This window comes from Mustelus asterias, chromosome 3 (genome assembly GCF_964213995.1).
Source record: "Mustelus asterias chromosome 3, sMusAst1.hap1.1, whole genome shotgun sequence".
In the NCBI taxonomy this organism is placed as follows: Eukaryota; Metazoa; Chordata; class Chondrichthyes; order Carcharhiniformes; family Triakidae; genus Mustelus; species Mustelus asterias.
In genome coordinates this window covers 34,047,876-34,073,959 of record NC_135803.1, presented here as the reverse complement: position 1 = coordinate 34,073,959, position 26,084 = coordinate 34,047,876, and the positions used below count along the sequence as shown (strand labels likewise).

At 44.5% G+C, this 26,084-nt stretch overlaps 1 protein-coding gene across 2 annotated transcripts in view; it reads left to right on the top strand.

Annotated features, from left to right (window-relative positions):
• The window catches only part of LOC144489456 (chloride channel protein 2-like), a 563,382-nt gene that overhangs the window by 515,855 nt on the left and 21,443 nt on the right, over positions 1 to 26,084 (top strand). For both annotated transcript variants that reach the window (XM_078207326.1, XM_078207318.1), the window contains one exon: positions 19,577 to 19,615. In XM_078207326.1, the coding sequence (XP_078063452.1) occupies positions 19,577 to 19,615 (39 nt within the window). The remainder of the gene's footprint in view (positions 1 to 19,576; positions 19,616 to 26,084) is intronic.

Sequence of the window (26,084 nt, the reverse complement as noted above, 5' to 3'; positions counted from 1 at the left end):
GATATCCTTCCTATATCTCCCACCATGAACCCTATAGTTATGCCCCCTCGTAATAGCTCCATCCACCCGAGGAAATAGTCTTTGAACGTTCACTCGATCTATCCCCTTCATCATTTTATAAACCTCTATTAAGTCTCCCCTCAATCTCCTCCGCTCCAGAGAGAACAGCCCCAGCTCCCTCAACCTTTCCTCATAAGACCGACACTCCAAACCAGGCAGCATCCTGGTAAATCTCCTCTGCACTCTTTCCAGCGCTTCCACATCCTTCTTATAGTGAGGTGACCAGAACTGCACGCAATATTCCAAATGCGGTCTCACCAAGGTCCTGTACAGTTGCAGCATAACCCCACGGCTCTTAAACTCCAACCCCCTGTTAATAAAAGCTAACACACTATATGCCTTCTTCACAGCTCTATCCACTTGAGTGGCAACCTTTAGAGATCTGTGGATATGGACCCCAAGATCTCTCTGTTCCTCCACAGTCTTCAGAACCCTACCTTTGACCCTGTAATCCACATTTAAATTAGTCCTACCAAAATGAATCACCTCACATTTATCAGGGTTAAACTCCATTTGCCATTTTTCAGCCCAGCTTTGCATCCTATCTATGTCTCTTTGCAGCCTACAACACCCCTCCACCTCATCCACTACTCCACCAATCTTGGTGTCATCAGCAAATTTACTGATCCACCCTTCAGCCCCCTCCTCTAAGTCATTAATAAAAATCACAAAGAGCAGAGGACCAAGCACCGATCCCTGCGGCACTCCGCTAGCAACCTGCCTCCAGTCCGAAAATTTTCCATCCAAATATTACAGCTGGAATATTACGTACAATACTGGTCTCCTTATTTAAGGAAAGATGTCAATGCGTTAGAAGCAGTTCAGAGAAGGTTTGCTAGACTAATATCAGGAATGAATGGGTTTTCTTATGAGGAAATGTTGGTCAAATTAGGTTTGTATCCGTTGGAGTTCAGAAGAATAAGAGGTGACTTGATGGAGACCTTTAAGATCCTTAGGGGTATTGGCAGGGTGGATGTGGCGAGGATGTGCATCTTGTGGGAGAATCTAGAACTAGGGGGTCACTGTTTAAAAATAAGGGGTCATTCATTTAAGACAGAGATGAGGAGAAAATGTTCCTGGAACACTCTTCCTCAAAAGGCAGTGGAAGTAGGGTGTTTGAATATTTTTAAGGCAGAGCTAGGTAGACTCTTGATTAACACGGGGATGAAAGATTGTCAGGGGTAGGCAGGAATGTGGTCATGATCTTATTGAATGATGGAGCAGGCTCTCGGGGCCAAGTGACCTACTAGTCTTAATTTGTATGTTTGTATGTTCCTGATAGGAGACATGTACACTTAGCTGGTTACTGCCAAATAACTGGCATCTAACTTAACCTGATTGAAATAAAGCCAGCACAGGTGACTGATGCGGGATGAATGAATCATGACTCTACTAAGAAACTGAGCAGAGACCTGTATAATGCACAGCCTACGGTTTTCATCACACTGTACAATCAAGGAGTGGTATGTCTCTCTATTGACATAACTGTCGGGCTGGTGGTATTGGGGAGCAAGAGGAGCAGTGCGAGTGCAGACATATGGAAAGTTAGACCCTGGGGAGCCTCTCATGCTGGAAAAGCCTAGCCCTATCTCATCCTGCTTCACACTGGTTCCATGGGGAATGTGACACTTGCATTCCTTCTGATGTATTGAGCTTCAGTCACCTGCCTGAGACGGTGATGTGCAGCAAACTGGAATGTGTCGCTTATGTCACTGACTGCAGCCAGGAATGACCCTACAGCACAAAGGTTAAGGGTCATGGTGACCTTGACAACTACAGGTTGTGCTGCTCATGCAGCTTTTTTGGGGTTTTGTTGCAACAGCAGTGACTGCAACTCTGTGATAACATCCTCATAGGTTTTTAAAAATTCATTCATGGGACATGGGCATCGCTGGCTGACCAGCATTTATTGCCCATCCCTAGTTGCCCTTGAGAAGGTGGTGGTAAGCTCTTGAAACGCTGTGGTCCATTGTTGACCCACAATGCTGTTAGGGAGGGAATTACAGGATTTTGACTCAGCGACTGCGAAGGAACGGCGAAATATTTCCAAGTCAGGATGGTGAGTGACTTGGAAGGGAACTTGCAGGTGGTGGTGTTCCCATGCATCTGCTGCCCTTATGTTTCTAGATGGAAATGGTCATGGGTTCAGAAGGTGCCGTCAAAGGATCTTCGGTGAATTTCTGCAGTGCATCTTGTAGATAGTACAAACTGCTGCTCCTGAGCATCAGTTGTGGAGGAAGTGGATGTTTGTGGATGGGGTGCCAATCAAATGGGCTGCTTTGTCCTGGATGGTGTCCAGCTTCTAGTGTTGTTGGAGCTGCACCCATCCAAGCAAGTGGAGAGTATTCCATCACACTCCTGACTTGTGCCTTGTAGATGGTGGACAGGCTTTGGGGAGTCAGGAGGTGAGTTGCTCCCGCAGTATTCCTAGCCGCTGACCTGTTCTTGTAGCCACTGTGTTTATGTGGTGAGTCCGAATGAGTTTCTGGTCAATTGTATCACCCAAGGATGTTGACAGTGGGGGATTCAGTGATGGTAACACCATTGAATGTCAAGGGGCGGTGGTTAGATTGTCTCTTATTGGTGATGGTCATTGCCTGGCACTTGTGTGGCGTGAATGTGACTTGCCACTAGTCAGCCCAAGCCTGGTTTCTCCCCAATATTGAGATACAGAAATGTTCTCTGAAGACTTGTACTGTGCCACTTGTGCTCCCTCTTCTGCCAGCTGCTCCCCCTATCTCCTGTCTTCCCTGTTGCCTCATCTGCCAGCCCCAAACTAACTGACCGAGCCACTCATGGCTGGAATGAACTGGCTCTGAAGTAGTCCAGCTCCAGTTGTTCCCAAAAACCAGAATTCACTTGTGGAACATGGAAGATAGCTCCAAAAAAGAGGTAAGAAAAGCTGCAACAGAGCTATGTGGAGTGGATGAACACCCAGCACTCCAAGAGGATTCATGTTGTCTGTTGACCTCACCCAACAGCTCATCACATGACAAGTCAGCTGTTGCAGCAAACCAATTTCACAAAAAGGCTCCTATAAACAGCTCAGAAATCTTCAATAAATATAATCATTTTCTTGAATTATTCCGCTGCACACTCAGGATGCCAGCAGAGCTGTCCAATCCAATGTGGTTGGATTGTGGGACAGGCATAGTCATGTAACAACTATATTGGGTCCTCAGGCACTGTTTTTTATGTCAAACAGCATGATTAACTTCTAGGCCCATATGGCCAGAATCTGGTGTTTCCTATTTATAAAAAAATACAATAGTAACGCTTGTATTCAATTATAAAACTGAATTTGTGAAAATCAGACAATGATTACAACTTTATAAAAGAATAGAAACTTGGCAAGGTGTTGGGATTTTCTAAATGAATTTACAGAATCTGATAAGCATATGTTATTCTGGTTTGCTGTTTGGATTAGGCTGGATGCCCTCACTTACACTCAAATAGTACAGGCCTCCTTAAGTAGCGTTTTTACTCCTCCTGTTTGACAGGAATAGCCCTGAAGCATAGGCTTCTAAAGGGCAAGTTGAAGGCAGATATAGTCAAGGTCCCCAGAGCTGGGTTTAAGCACTGGGGATGTTCATGTCCTGAAGCAATGTTTCACTGCTTCATGAGAATGGTTGACAACATGCCAATTCTCCCTGGCATCAGTTGAAAGGCAGGAACAAATCATAGGTGAAGAAGAGTAGATTTGTGCTGACAGCTAGGATGAAACAACCCTTTGGCAAAGTGTTTCCATTGGAAACTAGGTAAATCGGTCGTGGATTATGTCATAGTAATTGTTCAATATAAATTTACCTTTAAGTTGATTTTGACATCAATACATCCTGCAATATGCTGTAATTATAGCCGACCCATTCAGAAACTAGAAAGTATAACGGATATCAAAATAGAAACAATGCATATGCTAATACTTGCAACTGCAATATTGTCAATTGAGCGAAATTGGATCACAGTCTGGTCTAGGAATTTCTTTAAAATCATTTGGAAAAAAAAGCTGAGTAAATGGATTGCAGTGTCAGACAAATTTAATATTGTCTGCTTCATATTCCCGCCAAATTGGAACATTTCCCCCGGTTAATTTAGTTGTGACAATGTTCCAATCCAATCCAAGAGATCAGGACCCCAGCACTTAGTAGCCCTTGAGGTGCACTCCCAGAATAACTCCAGCCAAATTGCAGTGTCCATTGTATGATGAGTTCACAAAATTGGGAAAGTGGAAAGTAATGAAAACCGTACACCATGGAGAATGAAGCTCATTAGTGCCCATTTCATAGAATCATAGAATCCCTACAGTGCCGAAGGAGGCCATGTGGCCCATCAAGTCTGTACCGACCACAATCCCACCCTATTCCCGTAACCCTCATTTACCCTGCTAATCCCCCTGACTCTGAGGGTCAATTTAGCATGGCCAATCAACCTAACCTGCACATCTTTGGACTGTGGGAGGAAACCGGAGCACCCGGAGGAAACCCACGCAGACACGGGGAGAATGTACAAACTCCACACAGACAGTGACCCACAGCTGGAATTGAACCTGGGGTTCTGGCGCTGAAAGGCATCAGTGCTAACCACTGTGCTACCGTGCCACTCATTTTGTAGGTGTGACCTTAGAGTTCTAAAATGCTTGCATCATGCTCAGAGAGAGTCCTGGGTTGGGAGAGGGAGGGAGTTGAGAAAGGGAGGGATTTGGGAGACATAGGGAGTGAGGGAGTTAAGAGAGAGAGAGAGGGAGCTTGATCACTGGCCAGCTCCGCAATCCCTGCATTGCTGGCCCTGCCAACCCCCCATGGCCTGACCACTGGCCCCTCGAACATGCCCAGGCCAGCCTCGACCCACCCCCCCAGCCTGCCTCGATGTCCGCCCCCACTCACCGGCAGCCCCGACAACACCTCTTCTCCCCCCACCAAAGCAGGTTTAACCCCCCACCCCAATGTCCAGCCCCGATCGCTGGCCTCCCTCCCGCTGTCACTCAGCCCAAATGCAGAATGGCAGCAGGACCCCCCCAGCCGCATCGATTGCCCCCCCCAGAGGCCCCACCCCCTTGGCACTGCCCTATCCCCTTGGGCAGCGCCAGGGTCCCAGTCTGGCACTGCCACGGTGGCAATGTCCAGGGGGGCACATCCCCCCAGCGCCCGACCCTCTTGGGGGTCTCGATTGCCCCCCCTTGACTCCAGCAGGGTTGGACCGCCAGCTCCCCGCAAGTGGGGGCTATACTAAACCCTGCTGGAGTGAACCACTCCCGAGAGGGGGAGAGAGGCTGGTGGACCCAGAGATTTCAGTCCCGGGCCCGCTAATGCTATTTAAAATACATGCAAATTAAAATTTGCAAATTGACGCAGAGTTGACAGCGCCCGATATCCGGCTGTTGGAGACACGCAGAGGCCGTGGTGCCCAGCGGGGGGCCCACGAAACAGCCTCCACTCAAGTTTCCCAGCCCGTTGCGCTACAAAAGCAGTGCAGCGGGTGGAAGAATCGCCCCCATAAAATCCTGAGGGGACTTGACTGAGTGAATGCTGAGAGGATGTTTCCCCTTGTGGAAGAGACTAGAACTGGGGAACACAGTTTAAAAATGAGTGGTCTCCCCTTTAAGACTGAAGTGAGGAGAAACTTTTTCTCTCAGGAGGTCATTAGTCTGTTGCAGGAGGTTGGGTCATTGAATAGATTCAAGGCTGCGTTGAATAGATTCTTGATCGATAAGGGAGTCAAGGGTTACAGAAGGCAGACAAGAAAGTGGTGTTGAAGTCACAATCAGCCATGATCTTGTCAAATGTGGAGCAAACGGCCTACTCCTGCTCCTAATTCTGTTATTAGAATCATAGAAACCCTACAGTGCCATTTGGCTCATCGAGTCTCCACTGAGAACCCAGGCCCTATCCCTTTAACCCCACATATTCACCCTGCTAGTCCCCTTGACACAAAGGGCAATTTAGCATGGCCAATCAACGTAACCCGCACATCTTTGGAGTGTGGGAGGAAACCGGAGCACCCAGAGCAAACCCACGGGGAGAATGTGCAAACTCCGCACAGACAGTGACCCGAGGCCGGAATTGAACCCAGATCCCTGGCACTGTGAGGCAGCGGTGCTAACCGCTGTGCTACTGTGCCACACAACGTAAAGCAATGAAACTCTTTCCTATTAAAAATGTTAAAAATAGAAGCCCTTCAATAAAACCTTATCGCTTCAAACCTGAAAACATCTAATGGCAGCTTATGGTGCAGCAGAAGCCAGGTTTTTATGGGAACAGTCAGCTCTTGACTTGCACTTCACGCAATCAGCGGAAACATATGGTCGAGTTGACCTGACCAGCTCAGATCTTTCCAAGTGGTGCTTTCATTCCTCCCACATGCCGAAGATAAGTTGAATATTTGTCCTTGCAGAGCTGCAATTCTTGAATTTCAATTTCTTAACTGACTTGAGTATAAGTGGGGAGGGGGGGGGGAACTTGCTGCACACTCTGCAATGGGATCAGTGGAAGAGGGAGGCAGGGGGTGATCAGGTTGCACATGGGGGTGATTAGGGGCTGGCAATTGGGGCAGCCCATGAGTGGGGGGGAGGGGTGGAGGGGTGGAGGTGGTTGGGTAGGCCGACGATCAGTGTGAGGTGGGTTGGGAAGTCGCCAGTCGGGAGAAGGAGGCCGGTGATCGGGGGGTGGCAATTGTGGGCGGGGAGGGAGGGTATTGCGCATGTGCCGATCTCCACACTGACAGATCGACATGTGCACAGTGGCCCACTCAGCTGCGCTCATTCTGGCCTCTCCAGCGGGATGAACCCCCCCTCCCCTTACCGGCATGAATCCCCTCTGTGGAGCACAGAGTGCCAGGCATTCGTGAAACTAAGTACACCCAAAAAACAAGTAGGAAAATCTGCCCTTTTCCCACCCGTTGGGCACTTAGTTTTTTGGGGGGAGAATTGCATCCTGTCTTCTGCTCGTGTTTCTTCAAATTGCTGTGGTGTGAAGCTATGTGGCGCTGAGAGGAACGTGAAGGAAAACTATCATAGTCAGAATTTGTGTGGGTTAGACTAATGGAAAGGAGAAATATTGGGACAGGAAACATGCCACATTTATGTTAAGACGTGGGGTTATTCTGCAACTGTACAGGATCTTGGTGAGACCACATTTGGAATATTGTGTGCAGTTCTGGTCACCTCACTATAAGAAGGATGTGGAAGCGCTGGAAAGAGTGCAAAGGAGATTTACCAGGATGCTGCCTGGTTTGGAGGGTAGGTCTTATGAAGAAAGGTTGAGGGAGCTAGGGCTGTTCTCTCTGGAGTGGAGGAGGTTGAGACTTAATAGAGGTTTATAAAATGATGAAGGGGATAGATAGAGTGAACGTTCAAAGACTATTTCCTCAGGTGGATGGAGCTATTACAAGGGGGCATAACTATAAGGTTCATGGAGGGAGATATAGGAGGGATGTCCGAGGTAGGTTCTTTGCTCAGAGAGTGGTTGGGGTGTGGAATGGACTGCCTGCAGTGATAGTGGAGTCGGACACTTTAGGAACATTTAAGCGGTTATTGGATAGGCACATGGAGCACGCCAGGATGATAGGGAGTGGGATAGCTTGATCTTGGTTTCAGATAAAGTTCGGCACAACATCGTGGGCCGAAGGGCCTGTTCTGTGCTGTACAGTTCTATGTTCTATGTCTTATTTTTGGACAGGTGGATGTAAATACAGGTTCAGTTAAAACAGAACCGTACAGACATGTGCCATGTGTCCTTTTCGGGAGATTACAACTTCCAGTGCATCTTTGTTTCAGGAGACTCCACATTCAGGGTATGCTTACACTAGTCCAACAGGACAAGTGGACATGAGGGTTGATTTAGAATCACCAAGTCTAGGAACAAGACCAGTCCTTGGGTTAGAGGAGTATCCTTACTCTAGATTATCAAGTTCCAGACTGCCATCCAATTCAAGTAAAAATATCATAGTCAAAGATAGCAGCTGCCATTGTATCCCAGTGAAGCTAGTGGAAGGAATATCTTGCCAGTGCATGAGAGAGGCCACTCATGTACCAATACATGTGCAAAGTAACCAGGTAAAGGATCTGCAACTTCCTGATATAACTCCTTCAGAAGACTTGCAGAGAACTGGGGGCCCAGAAGAAGTCAATCAACTTCACTGGATCTTGAGAGAGGACTCAAAGTGAATAGCTTGGACCATGTCATACTGATCAGCAAGACTCTGTCCCAGCATGGAAGCCTGGCCACCTTCCAAAATGAGGGGCAGCTATCCTACGCAGTTTGTGATAGAATAGTTACTACTGAACATGGCCTATGGGCAGAAATGGCAGCTCAACATTCCCGGTTATGGAATTTTCAGATGCGATAGGGAGGGGGGATTTTAAAAAAACGGAGGGGAACACAATGTCGCTTAATAAAACACCTGTGATAAGGGATCATCCAATGAGATCAGATGGGTTGTACTGTGGAACAAAAATGGGGCAATCACACTGCAAGGAGTTTACAGCAAACCCTCAAACAGTAAGAGGGAGATAAAAGGACAAATATGTAGGCAAATTGCTGAGATGAGCAGAAAGAAAAGGGCAGTAATGGTAGGGAATTTCAATTCCCATAATATTAACTGAGATCAAATCAATGTACAAGGCATAGGGGCCACAGGATTTTCAAAATATATTCAGGAGAACCCAAAGATGTTTTATAATGTTTAAAAATACATAAAGAACAAAATGATAGTGAAGGAAAGGACAGGGCATATCAGAGACCAAAAAGATAACCTCTGTGTAGAAGTGAAGTTATGCCCATGGTTTTTAATGATTGGTTGTGAAAAATACTGGCTGGGATTCTCCTAAAAAAAATTGTAATTGTCGAATTCACATAAAAACTGGAGTAAATCCCACTGCTTTTTTCAGCGGGGTTTTCAAAATGAATCTCCCACAGTCTGTGCATCACAGAGTGCCCTGGCGTGAATCACGCTGAAAATCAGTGGACGGGGCCTATTCCCGCTGGAGAGGCTGGCAGCATAGGGCTGAGCGGGCCACTGTGCATGCGCCGGTCTGTCATAGCAGAGATTGGCACATGCACAGTAGCCCCCGCACTGCTGGCCTCCCAATGGCTGGCCAGCCCCACGATCCCATATTGCTGCCCCTCCAATCCCCCCCACCACCATCCCCCCCGATCGCTGGCCAGCCCTGACACCGCCCCCCCCCTCCCCCCACTGCTGGCCCACCTCGATCCCCACCCCAGCAGTCCTGATTTCCCCCCCTCACTGCAGTCATGACCAGTGCAGCCCCCACCCCAGCCCCGCACAGCTCCAGGGGGCACCTCCCTTACTTCCGACCCTCTGAGGGAGCCTCCATGGCCTCCCTTCACTCCAGTGGGGTCGGGCCGCTAGCAAGTGGGGAGCTGTTGTAAACCTCGCTTGAGCAAAACACTCCTGGCGGGGGCAGGGGGAGACGCTGGCGGGCCCGGAGACTTCAGTCCTGGGCCCGCTAATGAGTTGTAAATGAAGATTTAAATAATTTATTCAGCTTTGCGTCGATTTCTGTCATGGAACTGATGATGCCAGAAATCCAGTGGCAGGAGACACGCTGAAGCCGTGGCGTCAGCGGGAAGCCCGCTACACAGTCCCCACTGATATCTCCCAGCCCACTGCCCTGCTCTAGCTGTGTAGCGGGGCTGGGAGAATTGCCCCCACTATATAAATACAAGTCTTTTTTCTTTTTTTTAACACTTTGGGCGGGATTTTTCGACTGAGCTCACCCCATGACCGGAAAATTCAACCCGAGGTCAACAGACCTATGCGTGGTTCTTTTCCAGCCGTTACCATTCCCTTGGCAGGGGGAGAAACAGGAAAATTCCACCCTTTGTGTCTATCTTCAGAAAAGATTGAGGTTGCTTCAAACATTACAATTATGGAGGAGGAGTGATAGATCTTCGATGGAATAAAAATATAGTGAGAGAAGAAATATTGAGGGATTCCACATCTTTGAAAGTAGATAGATTGGCAGGTCCAGCTGAACTGTATCCCAGACTGCTCACAAAAGCAGGGGCAGTAGTAGCAAAGACTCTCGCCCTCATTTTCCAATCCCCTTTGTTGACAAGTGCGATGACAGAAGTCTGAAACACGGAGAACATTGGACTGTTTGGTTAAAAAGGGATAGACTGAGTAATTACAGGCCAGTCAGCCTAACCTTGGTGGTGGACAAATCATGAGCAAAAGTTCTGATACACAGTACACATCGTCTTATAGAATGGTGCAGATTACTCAAGGATTGTCAGCATGGACCTGTAAGGGAAGGCTGTGTCTGATGAATGCGATTGATCCTCCTTCCTTGCTCAAAAAATTCAATGAGGCCAGCACTTTTGAAGTAGACAGCTGAAAATGGATTTTAGCAAGGCTTTTGACAAGGACCTGCATGACAGACTAGTCAGAAAACTAAGAGCCCATAGGATAGAAGGGCAAAGTTAAGTTCAATCCAAAATTACTTTGGAGGCAGGAAACAAGTATAGTGATCAACAGGATCAAACCTCTTGAGTGTTGTTGGAGCTGCACTCTTCCAAACAGATGGAGAGTAATCCATCACACTCCTGACTTGTGCCTTGTAGATGGCAGACAGACTTTGGGGATTCAGGAGGTGAGTTACTCACCGCAGGATCTTAGTCCCAAATCTGCTCTTGTAGCCATGATATTAATAAAGGTAAAGTTGCCAGAGTCGCAGATGACCATAGGCAGTGACTGGTGGCGATTTGACCTGAGGATCACCACATCTCAGGTGAGGGGCAAGGTTGAGAAGGTGGGCCTCCATGACTAACTGCAGCTGGTCTGGGATTTGAACTCACACTGTTGGCGTCACTCTGCATCACTAACCAGCTGCCCATCCAACTGAGCTAAACCAGCAACGGAATTTATATGGCTGGTCCAGTCCAGTTTCTGGAACATATTGGTTCCTTAATTATTTGAATTGAGGAAATGTGATGTGATGGAATATAGGTAAGTTGAACAATGTAGTTTGTTAGGTGAGAAAGCCACCCTGGATCTTCGCTCAATTATATTTTGAGATGTGGGAGAGATATTTTGCACAATGTTCCTCTAGGGCTTAAGTAAGCTGGATCCTGCAAGTTAATCTTCATTAAGGGGATAAGGCTTGGGTGGGATTGTGGTCCGTGCAGACTTGATGGCCCGAATGGCCTCCTTCTGCACTGTAGAGATTCTATGATTCTAACACCAACTTCCTTGTATAACTTGCTTTTAATGTAAAAAAAACTTTGTCTCATCCTGAAGTGCTTTTCGAGTGTTGCATCTTCAGACATCTGTGACATTCTGAAATATGTGTATTGGGCACAATGTCAGCAGCTGGTGGAAAAGTTCAGCATGACCCCACACTGCATGCAGTAACCTACCATTAAGATGCAGGCCTTGGAGTGTGTTGATACAAATAGACTGGGCTGAATAAATGACAGCAGCTACACATTTCCATCTCCCTTTTGCTCAACAAATTAGTTCATCAATCTTAAGAAAATGTTAATTACATTTTAAATATAGAATTTGGTGAAATGAATGGAATGACCAGGAGACTGCTGATATATTCCGCCACTCATAAAAACATGCTGTAAATTATCTTCAGATGAAAAGGTTCTTGTACCATTATCACAGGGAGAAGTTATATAAGTCAGAGAACAAAAGGGGATTTAGCTATCATTACCTCTCAGACAAACATTCTCAGGGCTGGATTTTCGATGAGTTACGACGTCCTAGTGACCTTTGAACTGTTGGGCAGATCCTGATATAAAAATTCCACCCCCATTTCTGACATCCTGTTTTTGCCGATGGGGGAAGGGGCAGTGGATGATTCACACCTGTGGGAGCCCCAAACTCAGTAGGGTCAGTTTTGGCTGTTCCAAGAGCTTCAAACTGGGAGTCATGAATTGATGGAGTAGATGTAAACACATACTTATGAAGAGTGGATAAAATCTGTTTAATTGTCATCATCTGAAATGCTTTTAAATCTCTCTCTCTTTAAACATGAAAAACAGGCTGAAATTGCCAGTAAGAGTTTTAATGAAAACATCGGCCAGCTTTGAATGGTAAACCATTTGGTGTAGGTTAGAAAAAACATTAGCATCCTTTGGCATAATTAGTAGAGTTTTATGTTGACATTTCCCAAGGGCTATTATTATGTTGCTATGAATGCTTGGCTGAGTTTCAAATGCTACCGTTATCCAAGCATTTGTTGAGTTCACAGTTTAATTGGCATTTTAAAGAAACTATTTAAGAATTAGCTGTCTTTGATAAAGAACAAAGAACAATACAGCACAGGAACAGGCCCTTTGGCCCCCCCAAGCCTGCGCCGCTCATGTGCCCACTAGACCATTCTTTTGTATCCCTCTATTCCCAGTCTGTTCATGTGGTTATCTAGATAAGTCTTAAATGATCCCAGCGTGTCCGCCTCAATCACCTTGCTTGGCAGTGCATTCCAGGCCCCCACCACCTTCTGTGTAAAATACGTCCCCCTGACATCTGTGTTGAACCTTGCCCCCCTCACCTTGAACCCATGACCCCTTGTGTTCGTCACCTCCAACCTGAGAAAAAGCTTCCCACTGTTCACTCTATCTATGCCCTTCATAATTTTATACACCTCTATTAGGTCGCCCCTCATCCTCCGTCTTTCCAGGGAGAACCACCCCAGTTTACCTAATCTCTCCTCATAGCTAAGACCCTCCATACCAGGCAACATCCTGGTAAACCTTCTCTGTACTCTCTCCAAAGCAGAGTCTGGATATAATTTTATGCAGATTAACCAGTTGGCATTTAAAAGCTTTGAGTGGGTTTCATGAACGTAATTTTTTTCCACTAGCAAATAGGCATGAGTAACAGCTGTATTAGATTGTTAGAAGTTGTTTTTTAATCACCACTTGGCTCCTGAGGTCTGTCTATAGGGGCAACTTTCACAGTAACTTCATTGGAGTGTTAATGTAAGCCTACATGTGACACTAATAGGTCAGTTTTGTTTCCAGATCTTACGACACTCTGCCTAAAAAAACAAGGGGCATGTTTCACTCCATCATACTGTGCAGGGGGTGGGGGGGAGGAGGGGGTGGGGCTACACACGCAAGCAAAGCCTGGCTGCACTAAGATCAGGCTGTCATCTTTAAAGGCTGCCCTGATCACAAGAATAAATCAGCCCACCACGGGGGTCTTGGGCTCCACTCCCCCCACCAATCGAGGTTGACACTTCTCTCCCCCATCCTCATCCTGATCATCGACTCCTTCCCCCCCACCCCCAATCATCGACCCCTCCTAAGTAACCTTTTGGAAAAGGTACGTTCCCTCTCTCTGTGGAATTCAGCTCAAAATGCTGATATTTACGCATTTTATTAGTAACATTTTGTATGGATGACAGACCATTTCAGACAGTCCAACAAGCATGATGAACAGCATCCATGCCAGAGTGCTGATCCTAACGTAATAATGCATTGAAATGGAGTTCAGCTTCATTAGTGTCAGAATTTTGAAAATTAGTACTGAAGAATACAGATTGTTAGTCCCAATGAGTTTTGATTTTTAAAGTGTGAACTGACAGTTGTTTTCTGGAGTTCAGAATATTAGGTGTTGAATTTCACAAGCTAGGTAAGAGATTTCCCAGCAGAAGATTTCTGATGAACCTGGTTGTCTGTACAAGATTAGATTGTAGAGCTGTAGGCAAATGTGTAGTTACAGCCACTCCAAATTAAAATCAAAGTTTTGAACTAACCTCTCCCTGAAACCCTGAAGGTTTATTAAATCTGCCATATAATCCACTTACACATTCAATTTGATGCTGAAATGATAATGGTACATTGTAGTGTTCACTCCTAATTGCATAGAAGAACTACAATGGGTTGCTGGGCTCTGGGTTTGTTGCTGTATCAGCTAAAACATCTTCCAAGGTACTTTCATGCATTTGGAGGCACAGATTGTATGGTAATCAGGAGGGCGGTATGGTGCCACAATGGTTAACACTACTGCCTCACAGCACCAGGGACCCATGTTCAATTCTGGCATTGGGTAACTAACTTTGTGGCATTTGCACATTCTCCCCGTGTCTGGATGGGTTTTCTCCTGATGCTCCGGTTTCCTCCCACGGTCCAAAGATGTGCAGGTTGGGTGGATTGGCAATGCTAAATTGCCCCTTAGTGTCCCACGATACGTAGGTTAGATGGATTAGCCATGGTAAATGCATGCGGTTATGGAGATTTGGTAGAGGGGAGGGGCTTGGTTCAGATGGTCTTTCACAGAGTCAGTGCAGACTCAATGGGCCAAATGGCCTCCTTTGGCACTGTAGCAATTCTACAAACAAAGAAGACATTTAGTTCATGCATCTTGACAGATCCTAAAGCCTCCTCATTACATTATTTCAATGATTTCAGAGACTTCGCTTCCCATACTTTATCAAATTGTTGCTTACACTTTGTGTATAGAATTTCCTACTATCAGTTCCACATTTACATTGTAATAGTTTGAACCTTTATCCTTTTTCCTATTTTTGAATTTAGTTTAAAGAAATGTTCCCAATTTACATTTTTTATGGGATGTGCATATCTCCAGAAAATCAGATCTCAAAATCCTTTTCAAAGCTGCAAAGCCCAAGTTTCTCAATCTTTCCTTACAATTCAGATTTTTCTCGCTAAGAATCAGCCTCTTGGCTCTTCTCTGTTTTTCATTCAGCACTTAAATGTCTCCCTTGCATGTCAATGACTGGAATTGACCACAATCGCCATAGTGTGGTCTGACCAGAGCAATAGAGTTTGCTGGTGTCCTCCTTTGACACATTCTATTGTTCTGGTTGTATTTGTTCAATATTCTATTAGTTTTGTTGATTGATGACCTACATTAGTTGGACATGTTGAACATTAAGGTTCCTCGGTCTCTTTCAAATTCATCCATAGCTGTTTCAGAAACATTCATGTAATATGTGTATTGCCAATACTTCCTTCCAACATTCTACCTTACCTTTGTTTCTATTCTTCATCTGTCACTTGTCTGCCTGCCCTGTACATTATTTCTTCCAGTTCATACAAAGAACAAACAAAGAACAGTACAGCACAGGGACAGGCCCTTCAGCCCACCCAGCCTGCGCCAACGCATGTGTCTTTCTAAACTAAAGACCTGTTGCCTCCACACGGTCCATATCCCTCTATTCCCTGCCTATTCATGTATCTGTCGAGATGCCTCTTAAATGTTGCTATTGTATCTGCTTTTGCCACCATCTTCTGTGCAATTAAAACTTGCCGCTCACATCTCCTTTCCCCTTTTACCTTAAACCTATGTCCCCTAGTAATTGGCATTTCTACCCTTTGACTATCCATTCTATCCATGCCTCTCATAATTTTGTCAACTCTATCATGTTGCCCCTCTGCCCCCAGTGTTCAACTGTGATCATTTCTGTGCTGTTTCCTTGTCCTCAGCAATGCTGTAGGTGTTGCTTAGTTCATGGCAATCTCATTGTTGTTATGGTCTGGGTCTTTATACCGGCATCTACTCTTTGGATCTATTAGAACTGGGAACAGGAAGATGTCAGCACAGTGAGCCACTGTGTGTGTGTGTATATATCTATATATATGAATGCAAGTCCGCCATGTAGGTCACTGGTAGAGACTCCTAATTGTGGCTATGTTAAGTAAATGAGAATCAGAACCTTAAGCAGGAGTCACACTGTAAATGAAATCAAGTTCCTGTGTCGTGCTCTATCCCATCCGTACTTTCATTGTTTGGATTGAAGAAGCTGATGCAATCAAATGCAAGAAGGCCAAATATGAATTAATTTATGTTCTGGAGTGGAAGCATCGAGTAATGGTGATTTCTTTACAAAAAGCTCTTGTTTTAGTATCTTGAAGCAGTTCCCAACACTTACCTGTCTTTGGTTTCAACTTCATTTCAACATTCCCACCTTGCGCTTACTGGTTTTCATGAATTCAATAGTCTCTGAAAATGGTGCGGGGTTCACGATGTGAGTTTCCCTCCCATGCAGGCAGCAGGTGAACCTGCCCATTTATATTCAGCAGTTTTCAGCCCAGCAGTTGATAAGCTGCATGCCCCAGCAGTGGGCCCAAGTATGTATGAGGCTGGCACCACTTAAAGCTAACTCCACTGCTTAAAGGGCAGGTTGATTCTATCTGTGGTTGGTGCTAGAAATGGGGAAGGGTGTTTGACCTGCAAGAAGAGTGAATATGGCCCATCTGGGCAGAGAACAGGTTCCAAGGTTCTCTGATGTAAGCACTGGAGGCCATGATGGACAGGAGGAGAAAAGTCCTCTATTCACATGGGACCAGTAGGCCGTCCGTACAGATTTTGCGAAGGCAATGCAGGACCAGATACGTAGGGCGGAATTTTGAGAAAAAAATTTCTAAGTGCCAAACAAGCAAGGAAATGGGAGAGAATGGCACCGATTTTTTGGGCGAGCTGAGAGCTGCAATCTTATGGCTCTTAGTGCAAAAGGAATCAGGATGTGATTCCCACCAGTAGGGGGAGGGGTGGAATCTAATCTCACCGGGACTCTTAATAACGTTTAAATATTGAAATCATCTTCCTGCCCGGTGAGCCAGTAAGATTGCACCCATAGTCTTATCTATGCTCATAATGTAGCCCCTAGTACCTGGATGCAGTGCAGGAAGAGGTTTAGTAACATCTCACAAGTTGTCATTGCAATATGTTGTATCCTTACAACTGAATTACTGGTCTCACACACTGTTTAGTTAACCACATCCTCTTCTCTAACTTACCAGCAATCTCTATCAACCCCAATGCAATCTAATTTTATGATGAAAGATCACAGTTAACTCTTTTTCTCTCTTGCACAGATGCTGCCTGGCTTTCATTTCAGATTTCCAGCATCCTCAGTACTTTTCTTTTGCCATACCAAACATTCACAGCTCAACTGCGCAGTCACACAATTAACACTATTGTAAACCTCACATCCTCATCTCACAACTTGTATGCACTATCAATTATTCAACCATGGCTTGCAGAACAAAGTAAAGTACAACTGGAAGTAGCAGCACCTAACTGGCTGTGGACAGGTACAGTTGCATGCCCTTACCCCCATGGAAGATATGGTGCTTGCCATCATTGGAACAACCATAACTGATAATGATGGGGGTGCAGCTATCAAATATGTTAATATCTTCAAAGAACAAAAAACAAATAAAAGTACAGCACAGGAACAGGCCCTCCAAGCCTGCACTGACCATGATGTCTGTCTAATCTAAAACCGTATGCACTTACGGAGCCTGTATCCTTCCATCCCCACCCTATTCATGTATTCAATAATTGCCCCTTAAATGCCACCATCATGCCTGCTCCCACCACCTCCCAGGCAACGCGTTCCAGACATTCACCACCCTCTTTGTAAGAAACCTACCTCGCACATCTCCTCTAAACTTTTCCCCGTGCACCTTAAACCCATGCCCCCTAGTAAGAGCATCTGACTATCCATTCTGTCCATGCCACTCATAATCTTGTAAACCTCTTTCAGGTCACCCCTCAACCTCCGTCATTCCAGTGAGAACAAATCGAGTTTATCCAACCTCTCCTCATAGCTAATACCCTCCAGACAGGTAATATCCTGGTAAACCTCTTCTGTACCCTCTCCTAAGCATCCACATCCTTCTGGTAGTGTGGTGACCAGAATTGTACATTCCTAATCCTCCTCCTAATATCCCACGTAGCCCGCATCTTACAATCTTTTCTTTTTTCAAAAATACAAGTTGTTTAAGGATTCACCACTCATATCCCTCGACCCCTACGCCAAAGAGGTTCAAGCTGTAATGTAAAGTTTGGGATAAGTTTGGTATGGCCTGCACTAATTGCCCTTGAGAAGGTAGTAGTCAGCTACATTCTTGATCTGCTGCAGCCCTTGCCTGTAGGTACACTCACAATACTGTTAGGGAGGTAGTTCTGCGATATTATTCCGGTGACAGTGAAGGAAGGTTTGAAGTCAATATAATGTGCGACTTGGAGGGGATTTGCAGGCGATGGTGTTCCCATGTGGGATGATATATATGGAGACCTCACCAATGAAGTTCAGATCTCCAGCCAGAAAAACCTAAGCAATCTGAGTGGTTTTTACATGTAATTACAGAATGGGATTATTTCAAATTGTCGTCGTGACTTGGCAGTCAGTTAAAACACGTGGAATTACTACTGCTCTAAAATCATTGAGGTGATGTTAATGTCTAGCTGTTTCAATCTTCCTTCAAACCTTTCCCTTGAGATACATATGGATAAAGAATCTCTTGTGATCTTATTCACACTTTGTCAGAGGCAATATTACTTTCTTATCTGGATTTGTTGTAACAGGACAAAACAGGCAAGCAGATTTGTGTGACTCATGTCACCAGTGGGGTGACTAAATAGTCAGCAGTATCAATGTTACTGATTGAAAGTCATAAATGTAGGTGTCACGATTATGCTTTAGGCAATACCTTCAAAACATTGCCAAGTTGCCAGCAAGGTTATCCCAACAATAGGATATAGGCATGACTATGAGGAATAGTATAAAATGTATCAAAATCTAGCACCTGCCACCACCCCATTCTCAAAATCTACTCCTCCTTGTCGAACCCTGTTTTGCACCCATTAATCAGAATAAAATAGAATATCAGCTCCTCAAATAATTAACACATTTCAATAAAGGTGGCCAATTTGAGTCAATTTGGGAGCAACATGTCAAAATGTGGTCATCTATTGCTTAAATTGATTGCTTACATTTTGTTCATAGGAGCATCAGAAAGGATCACATTCGTATGGATGCAGCTGGCTTGTAGTCATATCTTAGCATGATGGAAATAGTACTTAGCTTCAGCAAAAGTTTCCCAGCCAGGATTTTAATAACTATTAACTACTGGTACTTGGTGTATCCTGAAAGAATATTGCATTTTGACTTTGATTTAACACTGGTATGTTCTTACAGTGATGAGTTTAAATCATCTCCAAGTTAACCACAGATGGGAACAAAACGACGAAGATAGGGCAGATTGTCAAAACAAAAGGGTTGACTTTTGTTTGTGTCAACAACGCATTGAGTAAATACTGGATAGCTATTGTAATGTGGCAAAGACATCTGAAGCAGAACATCGCTCTGGTACCAAATTTAATTTTCCCTTTTATTCCTTGTATATATTGAAGTGCTGAAAATTGGGTACATTGGAAGCGCAAATAGACTTGAGTTACAGAATTCTAGACCGAACATTGTTCTCAGTACTAAAAAAATCATTATCATTGTACTCCCTTATCTGAAGAAGCTGTCAGGTTCTCTTTATTTCAACTGTGGGGAGAGACTTTGGGATGTGTGAAAACATCAAATGGTATGTACACCATTGTAAGGATTAATAGACAATGTGTTATGTATTAACCTCTAACTTTATTGTTACATCAAGACGTTTTTGTTTGTAGGGTACTAGATTGGAGGCATCTTAAAATGCACTGTGCCTTTTGTAAGCAGCCCTCGCTTGTTATTTGTAGGAAATTGTTCAATACTGATCAATATTTATTTCTTTTGGTTCAGGATCCATATGAAATTGAGGATGACATGTCCCCATCAGAGGTAAGCCATAGTTAGTGCTGTTTGTTCATTTATTTTTTGAGAAAGGAAAATTGAATGAGTACCTGTTGACGCACAAGATGGAAGGTTATAAGAATAAACATTGGTTTAGTTGAATATATTCTCTGCTAATAAAAGTTTTAAAGTATATTTATTTAATGTCACAAGTAGGCTTACATTAACACTGCAATGAAGTTACTGTGAAAATCCCCTAGTCACCACACTGTGGCGCCTGTTCAGGTACACTGAGGGAGAATTGAGCATGGCCAATACACCAAACCAGAGTGTCTTTCTGACATAATATTATTAGAAGTGGTGCAATACGTTTGCTTTTACAGAATCAATGAAATTTCATTCTTGAGATTCAGCTGATCAGGGCTGGATATTGTAACCTGTAATAGTAGATTGGTGCTATCTTTCAAAGACCAAATAAATTGATGTTTAAGTTTATTTTTTATTAGTCACAAGTAAGGCTTCCATTAACACTGCAATGAAGTTATTATGAAATTCTCTTAGCTCGACCATTGAAAAATTGAGCATGATCAGTGCAAGAAATTGGTTTGATTGGTCCACTAGTCTTCACTTATGTTTTGCTTTCTTATGTTCTCAGTGATTGTTAACGAAGCCAACATTTTAATCTTCTACCAGGATTGTAAAATCTCTTCAATGAGGAGAATTCAATTCTTTGACTTGTTAGTCATAGACAGAGGGTAGTGGGTATAGGGAATGAGCTGCCAGAGGATGTGGTAAAGGCAGGTACAATTACAACATTTAAAATGCATTTGGACAGGTACACGGATAGGAAACATTTCGAGGGATATGAGCCAAACGCAGGCAACTGAGACTAGTTCAGTTTAGGAAACCTGGTTGGCATGGACAAGTTGGGCCGAAGGGTCTGTTTTCATGCTGTATGTATCTATGACTCTAAGCAAACAAATGACAATGATAACTTGTAGAAGAATAGGAATCCTCCAAAAATCTTTGTCCCACTTGTCAATAACTGTCTGAAAGACAGATTATTCATTCCATTATAGAATATTGTGACCTTGATTGGCAGATTGCAATTATTACTTATTAATCTCATTCTCTCGCTAGAGTTTTTCCATTGGATAGGTGGAGGTCCTGCCACCAGGGCCGAAAGTGGGTCCCGGGCCCGCGCAGGATTTTACTAGTGGCAGCTAATTTGGAGACTGTTGTTCACTTGAGGAGAGTGGCCTGCTCCTCAGAGTTGCTGGCCCAATCAGAAGGCCGGCAACTTAGCAGTCCTGACAGTGTCGTCAATAGAGATGACTCTTGCTGAGCTCCAGGAGGAAGAAGAGGAGTCTCTATGTTGAGGTGAACCCGAAGGCCAGTCAGGTAAGCCCGGTGGTTGGAGGGCTGGACCCTTCAATGACATCTGTGCCATGGCTGCCAGGGACCTCTCTTGTGGGCCTTGGATGGGCAATTAAGGAAGCCACTCCTCTCCCACCCCCCAAGTGTCTGCTGAGAGGCAGCCACATTTTAGCTGGTGATCCTCCTATGCCACAGGGACCCATCCCAAATCCAGTAGAACACCTTCACCACTATTTTATGAGACCTTCCAGGTACTAGTTGGTAAAATCCAGCCCTTTTATTGGGTATGACCCTAAGCAATTGCAAACTAGTAGACTCTGATATATCCTTCACAATAGTTGAGAGATGTAGTTGCCTTGTCAGACCTGTGCAAGATTTACTACTGAAGCAAACACAATGCGTTCTTTTACTTAAAGTACCATCTTTAATTTCCTGCAATATTAACACCAAAACCTCATACAGCTTTTGCCGCCTTGATGCTGTCTCCCAGTCAATGCTGTTACCTGGATCTCTGTCTCATCATATAAATCCTGAGTTAGCTCTCACTGAACCCATTTCTGGAGGATGTATTGGGCTGTGATTTATTTCTTGTCTGTTGATGTCTGTTTGGAATTTTGCCCAGACTCTGTGTTCACAGTACATGTCAAGTCCAATTTGAGACATCTACTGTTGTTACACTTATCCCTGTTCGCAGTTACATCACAAATATCCAAAAAAGGATATCGATAAGAATTTCCTCAGCATTTTCCCCGTTCCACTGATGTAACTTCAACAGCAGTTTGGTGGAAACCCTATTGCAAGCACATTGATTTAAAATTTGATCCATTAGCAAGAAACTCTTAGCATTGATCGATAAGCCGCAGGCAGTGATTTTGACTGGGTCAGCAGTAAAAGATTAGTATCTTGAATTTTCAAATGTAAGCAGCGATTTTATTGTAGAAATGTTTTATTTTCATTCTCTAATAAATAAATCTGATTACTTGGCCTTTTCAATGCATTCAAATTAACAATAACTATGTACCTCTGTAATTAGGAAGGTGACAAATGTTTTGAATGCATGCACATTGTGCTTGCCAACTTGCCGGATTGTAAGGAGGAGTTGAGTGGAGTCTCAGTACTTCAGCCAATATTGTTTTTAATCGATGGAAATATCAAGGATTCAAAAGCAGACAGAAGCTTGTCAGATTTGATGGTACTCTAATAATCAGAGCAGTAGAGAGCAAGAATGCAGCTAAAGGTTAGAAAAGGATTTAAATTAATTTTGCAATAAACTTATTAAAAGAAAGGGACACCAAACAGTTCCGTCAGTATGCAGCAAATAGAATTGAATTAGTACAAGGAGGTCTATAAAAGGATTTTGAAGTAAGGTGTAGATGAAGTTGCCATAGTCCCAGATGACCATAGGTTGCTCTCCCCTTTGAGGGGGAGAGCTAACTGGTGGTGATTTAACAAGAGGATCACCACACCTCAGGTGAGGGGCAAGGTTGAGAACATAGAACATAGAACAGTACAGCACAGAACAGGCCCTTCGGCCCATGATGTTGTGCCGAGCTTTATCTGAAACCAAGATCAAGCTATCCCACTCCCTATCATCCTGGTGTGCTCCATGTGCCTATCCAGTAACCGCTTAAATGTTCCTAAAGTGTCTGACTCCACTATCACTGCAGGCAGTCCATTCCACACCCCAACCACTCTCTGCGTAAAGAATCTACCTCTGATATCCTTCCTGTATCTCCCACCATGAACGCTATAGTTATGCCCCCTTGTAATAGCTCCATCCACCCGAGGAAATAGTCTTTGAACGTTCACTCGATCTATCCCCTTCATCATTTTATAAACCTCTATTAAGTCTCCTCTCAGCCTCCTCCACTCCAGAGAGAACAGCCCTAGCTCCCTCAACCTTTCCTCATAAGACCTACCCTCCAAACCAGGCAGCATCCTGGTAAATCTCCTCTGCACTCTTTCCAGCGCTTCCACATCCTTCTTGTAGTGAGGTGGCCAGAACTGCACACAATATTCCAAATGTGGTCTCACCAAGGTCCTGTACAGTTGCAGCATAACCCCATGGCTCTTAAACTCCAACCCCCTGTTAATAAAAGCTAACACACTATAGGCCTTCTTCACAGCTCTATCCACTTGAGTGGCAACCTTTCGAGATCTGTGGATATGGACCCCAAGATCTCTCTGTTCCTCCACAGTCTTCAGAACCTTACCTTTGACCCTGTAATCCACATTTAAATTAATCCCACCAAAATGAATCACCTCACATTTATCAGGGTTAAACTCCATTTGCCATTTTTCAGCCCAGCTTTGCATCCTATCTATGTCTCTTTGCAGCCTACAACAGTCCTCCACCTCATCCACTACTCCACCAATCTTGGTATCATCAGCAAATTTACTGATCCACCCTTCAGCCCCCTCCTCTAAGTCATTAATAAAAGTCACAAAGAGCAGAGGACCAAGCACTGATCCCTGTGGCACTCTGCTAGCAACCTGCCTCCAGTCCGAAAATTTTCCATCCACCACCACCCTCTGTCTTCGATCAGATAGCCAGTTACCTATCCAATCGGCCAACTTTCCCTCTATCCCACACCTCCTTACTTTCATCATAAGCCGACCATGGGGGACCTTATCAAATGCCTTACTAAAATCCATGTATATGACATCAACTGCCCTACCTTCACCAACACACTTAGTTACCTCCTCAAAAAATTCAATTAAATTTGTGAGGCACGACTTGCCCTTCACGAATCCGTGCTGACTATCCCGGATTAATCCGCATCTTTCTAAATGGTCGCAAATCCCATCCCTAAGGACCTTTTCCATCAATTTACCAACCACCGAAGTAAGACTAACCGGTCTATAATTACCAGGGTCATTTCTATTCCCTTTCTTAAACAGAGGAACAACATTCGCCACTCTCCAGTCCTCTGGCACATTCCCCGTGGACAGCGAGGACCCAAAGATCAAAGCCAAAGGCTCTGCAATCTCATCCCTTGCCTCCCAAAGAATCCTGGGATTCTTTATTCAAAACGTGGGGCCTTCATGGATAACCACTTGACATTTTGTGCAGGATTCTCCGGCTGCACTCGCCTGAAAACCGGAGATTCCCGCCCGACTTCAATGGACTTTTACGTGGTCTGCCCCCCGCACCCCACCTCCCCCCCCCCTCGCCCCGCCCCGCTAGAGTTCCATTGGCGGGATGGGAGAATTCCAGCCTTTGTGTCTGGATAAAGTGATTTTTCCAATGAAAAATCCTGGGATGTATGTCCAGAATACTGAGATTAACGGTTAGAAAGATACACTAAGTAATACTAGTCTATGCATATTTGAAGAGTATTGTGTTCCTGTTTTTTTGACACAAAGCAAAAATGCATGTATTGAATACATACTAGATTCTGATGACTCTCAGCCAAAATGATTGAAGTCAAAGAGGAGAGAATAGAAACTCTGGCCTCTGTTTTTCAATTACCATTAAATATGAAAACGACACGGTAAGATTCAGGAGAAATCAATGTTACCTCTTTGAACAAGAAGGAAGAAGGCATTCAATTAATTATCTCCAGAAGAAGCAAATTTCCAGAATGAGGAAATGTAAAACTGTGGAGAGAAAGGTGATTAACAGGCAGGAAATAAAGAGTTACAACATATAGATGTTTCTCAGTGGGGGAAAACTGAAAGTGGCATACCCCAGTGTTTAGTCTTGGATCCAATTCTATTATTAGCAAAATGGATAATTTGTAAGAAAACCTACAATTCAAAATTTGCTAAAGAATGTAAAAGACTTCAGGAAGACATCTGTTAATAGAATGGCTTTACAGGCAGAAGATGTAATCAATGTGGATAAGTATAAGAGAAAAAGTTATTTTGGAGGAGAAAGTATTAATTCAGTGGAAAGTGTGAAGGATGTAGATAAGTGGTGAAATTTGGGAGGCTTAATTATATAGGGCGGGAATTTCAGGCTCACCATTGGCCAAAAGCAGGAGCTTCCAGTCCCGCCGACATCCACGCCACTTTGTGTGGCTGCCCGTCCTGCCATCGGGCCCCGCCATGGCGGTGGGGGGGAAGTGGGGGTCATCTTTGGTGGGTCTGGAAGACCCTGCTGGCAGGAAGGGCTGGAAAATCCTGTCCATTATTGCCTGAAAACATGACTATGAGTCGCTAAAACCAATTTTTAAAAAAAACAGAAACACTTTCTATTTTTAAAAGGGACATAGAATACAAGTAAGAATAAATCTGTAAGTAAGGTAAAGTTAGCCACAGCATTGTGTTCAGTTTTGGTTACTGATTTATGGGAAGGTCATTAAAGCCACTTAGAATTTACAGTGTTGATTCACCAGGATGATGCCAGGGTAGGAACCTTGTTTCCAATGGTGCAGTGTAGGCTACAAATAGAGATTTCTAAATTATGAAGAATTCTTTTTGGATTATTTTTTCATGGGATGTTGCCCATCCCTAATTGCCCTTGAAAGGGCAGTGATGAGACACTGCAGATCACCTCATGTAGGCACACCGCCAGTGCTTGCTGAGAAGAGATTTCCAGGATTTTAACCCAGCGATACAGAAGGCATGGTGATTTAGTTCCAACTTAGGATGGTGTGTGGCTTGGAGGGATATTAGCAGGTGGTCCCATTCCCCTGTGCCTGTTTCCCTAGTCCTTCTAGGTAGAAGCACTGCAGCATTTCACCAAGGCTCCATCGACAGCACCTTCCACAGCCACAGCGGGAGGGTGTGCAGCCAGAGGTCGTTGTACATATTGGTACCAACGACATAGGTAGGAAAAGGGATGAAGTCCTGAAGTGTGAATATAGAGAGTGAGGCAGAAGGCTAAAGTGCAGGACCTCGAAGGTAGTAATTTCAGGACTACTGCCAGTGCCACGTGCTAGTGAGAGTAGGAATAGGAAGATTAGGCAGATGAATGCGTGGCTTGAGAGTTGGTGCAAGGGGGCAGGGATTTAGATTTTTGGATCATTGGGGTCTTTTCTGGGGAAGGGCTGATCTGTTCAAGAGGGAGGGGTTGCATCTGAACTGGAGGGGGACTAACATCCTGGCGGGGAGATTTGCTGGAGCCACTCGGGAGGGTTTAAACTAGTTTGGCAGGGGGATGGGATCCAAAGCAGTAGGGAGACAGAAGAGAAGT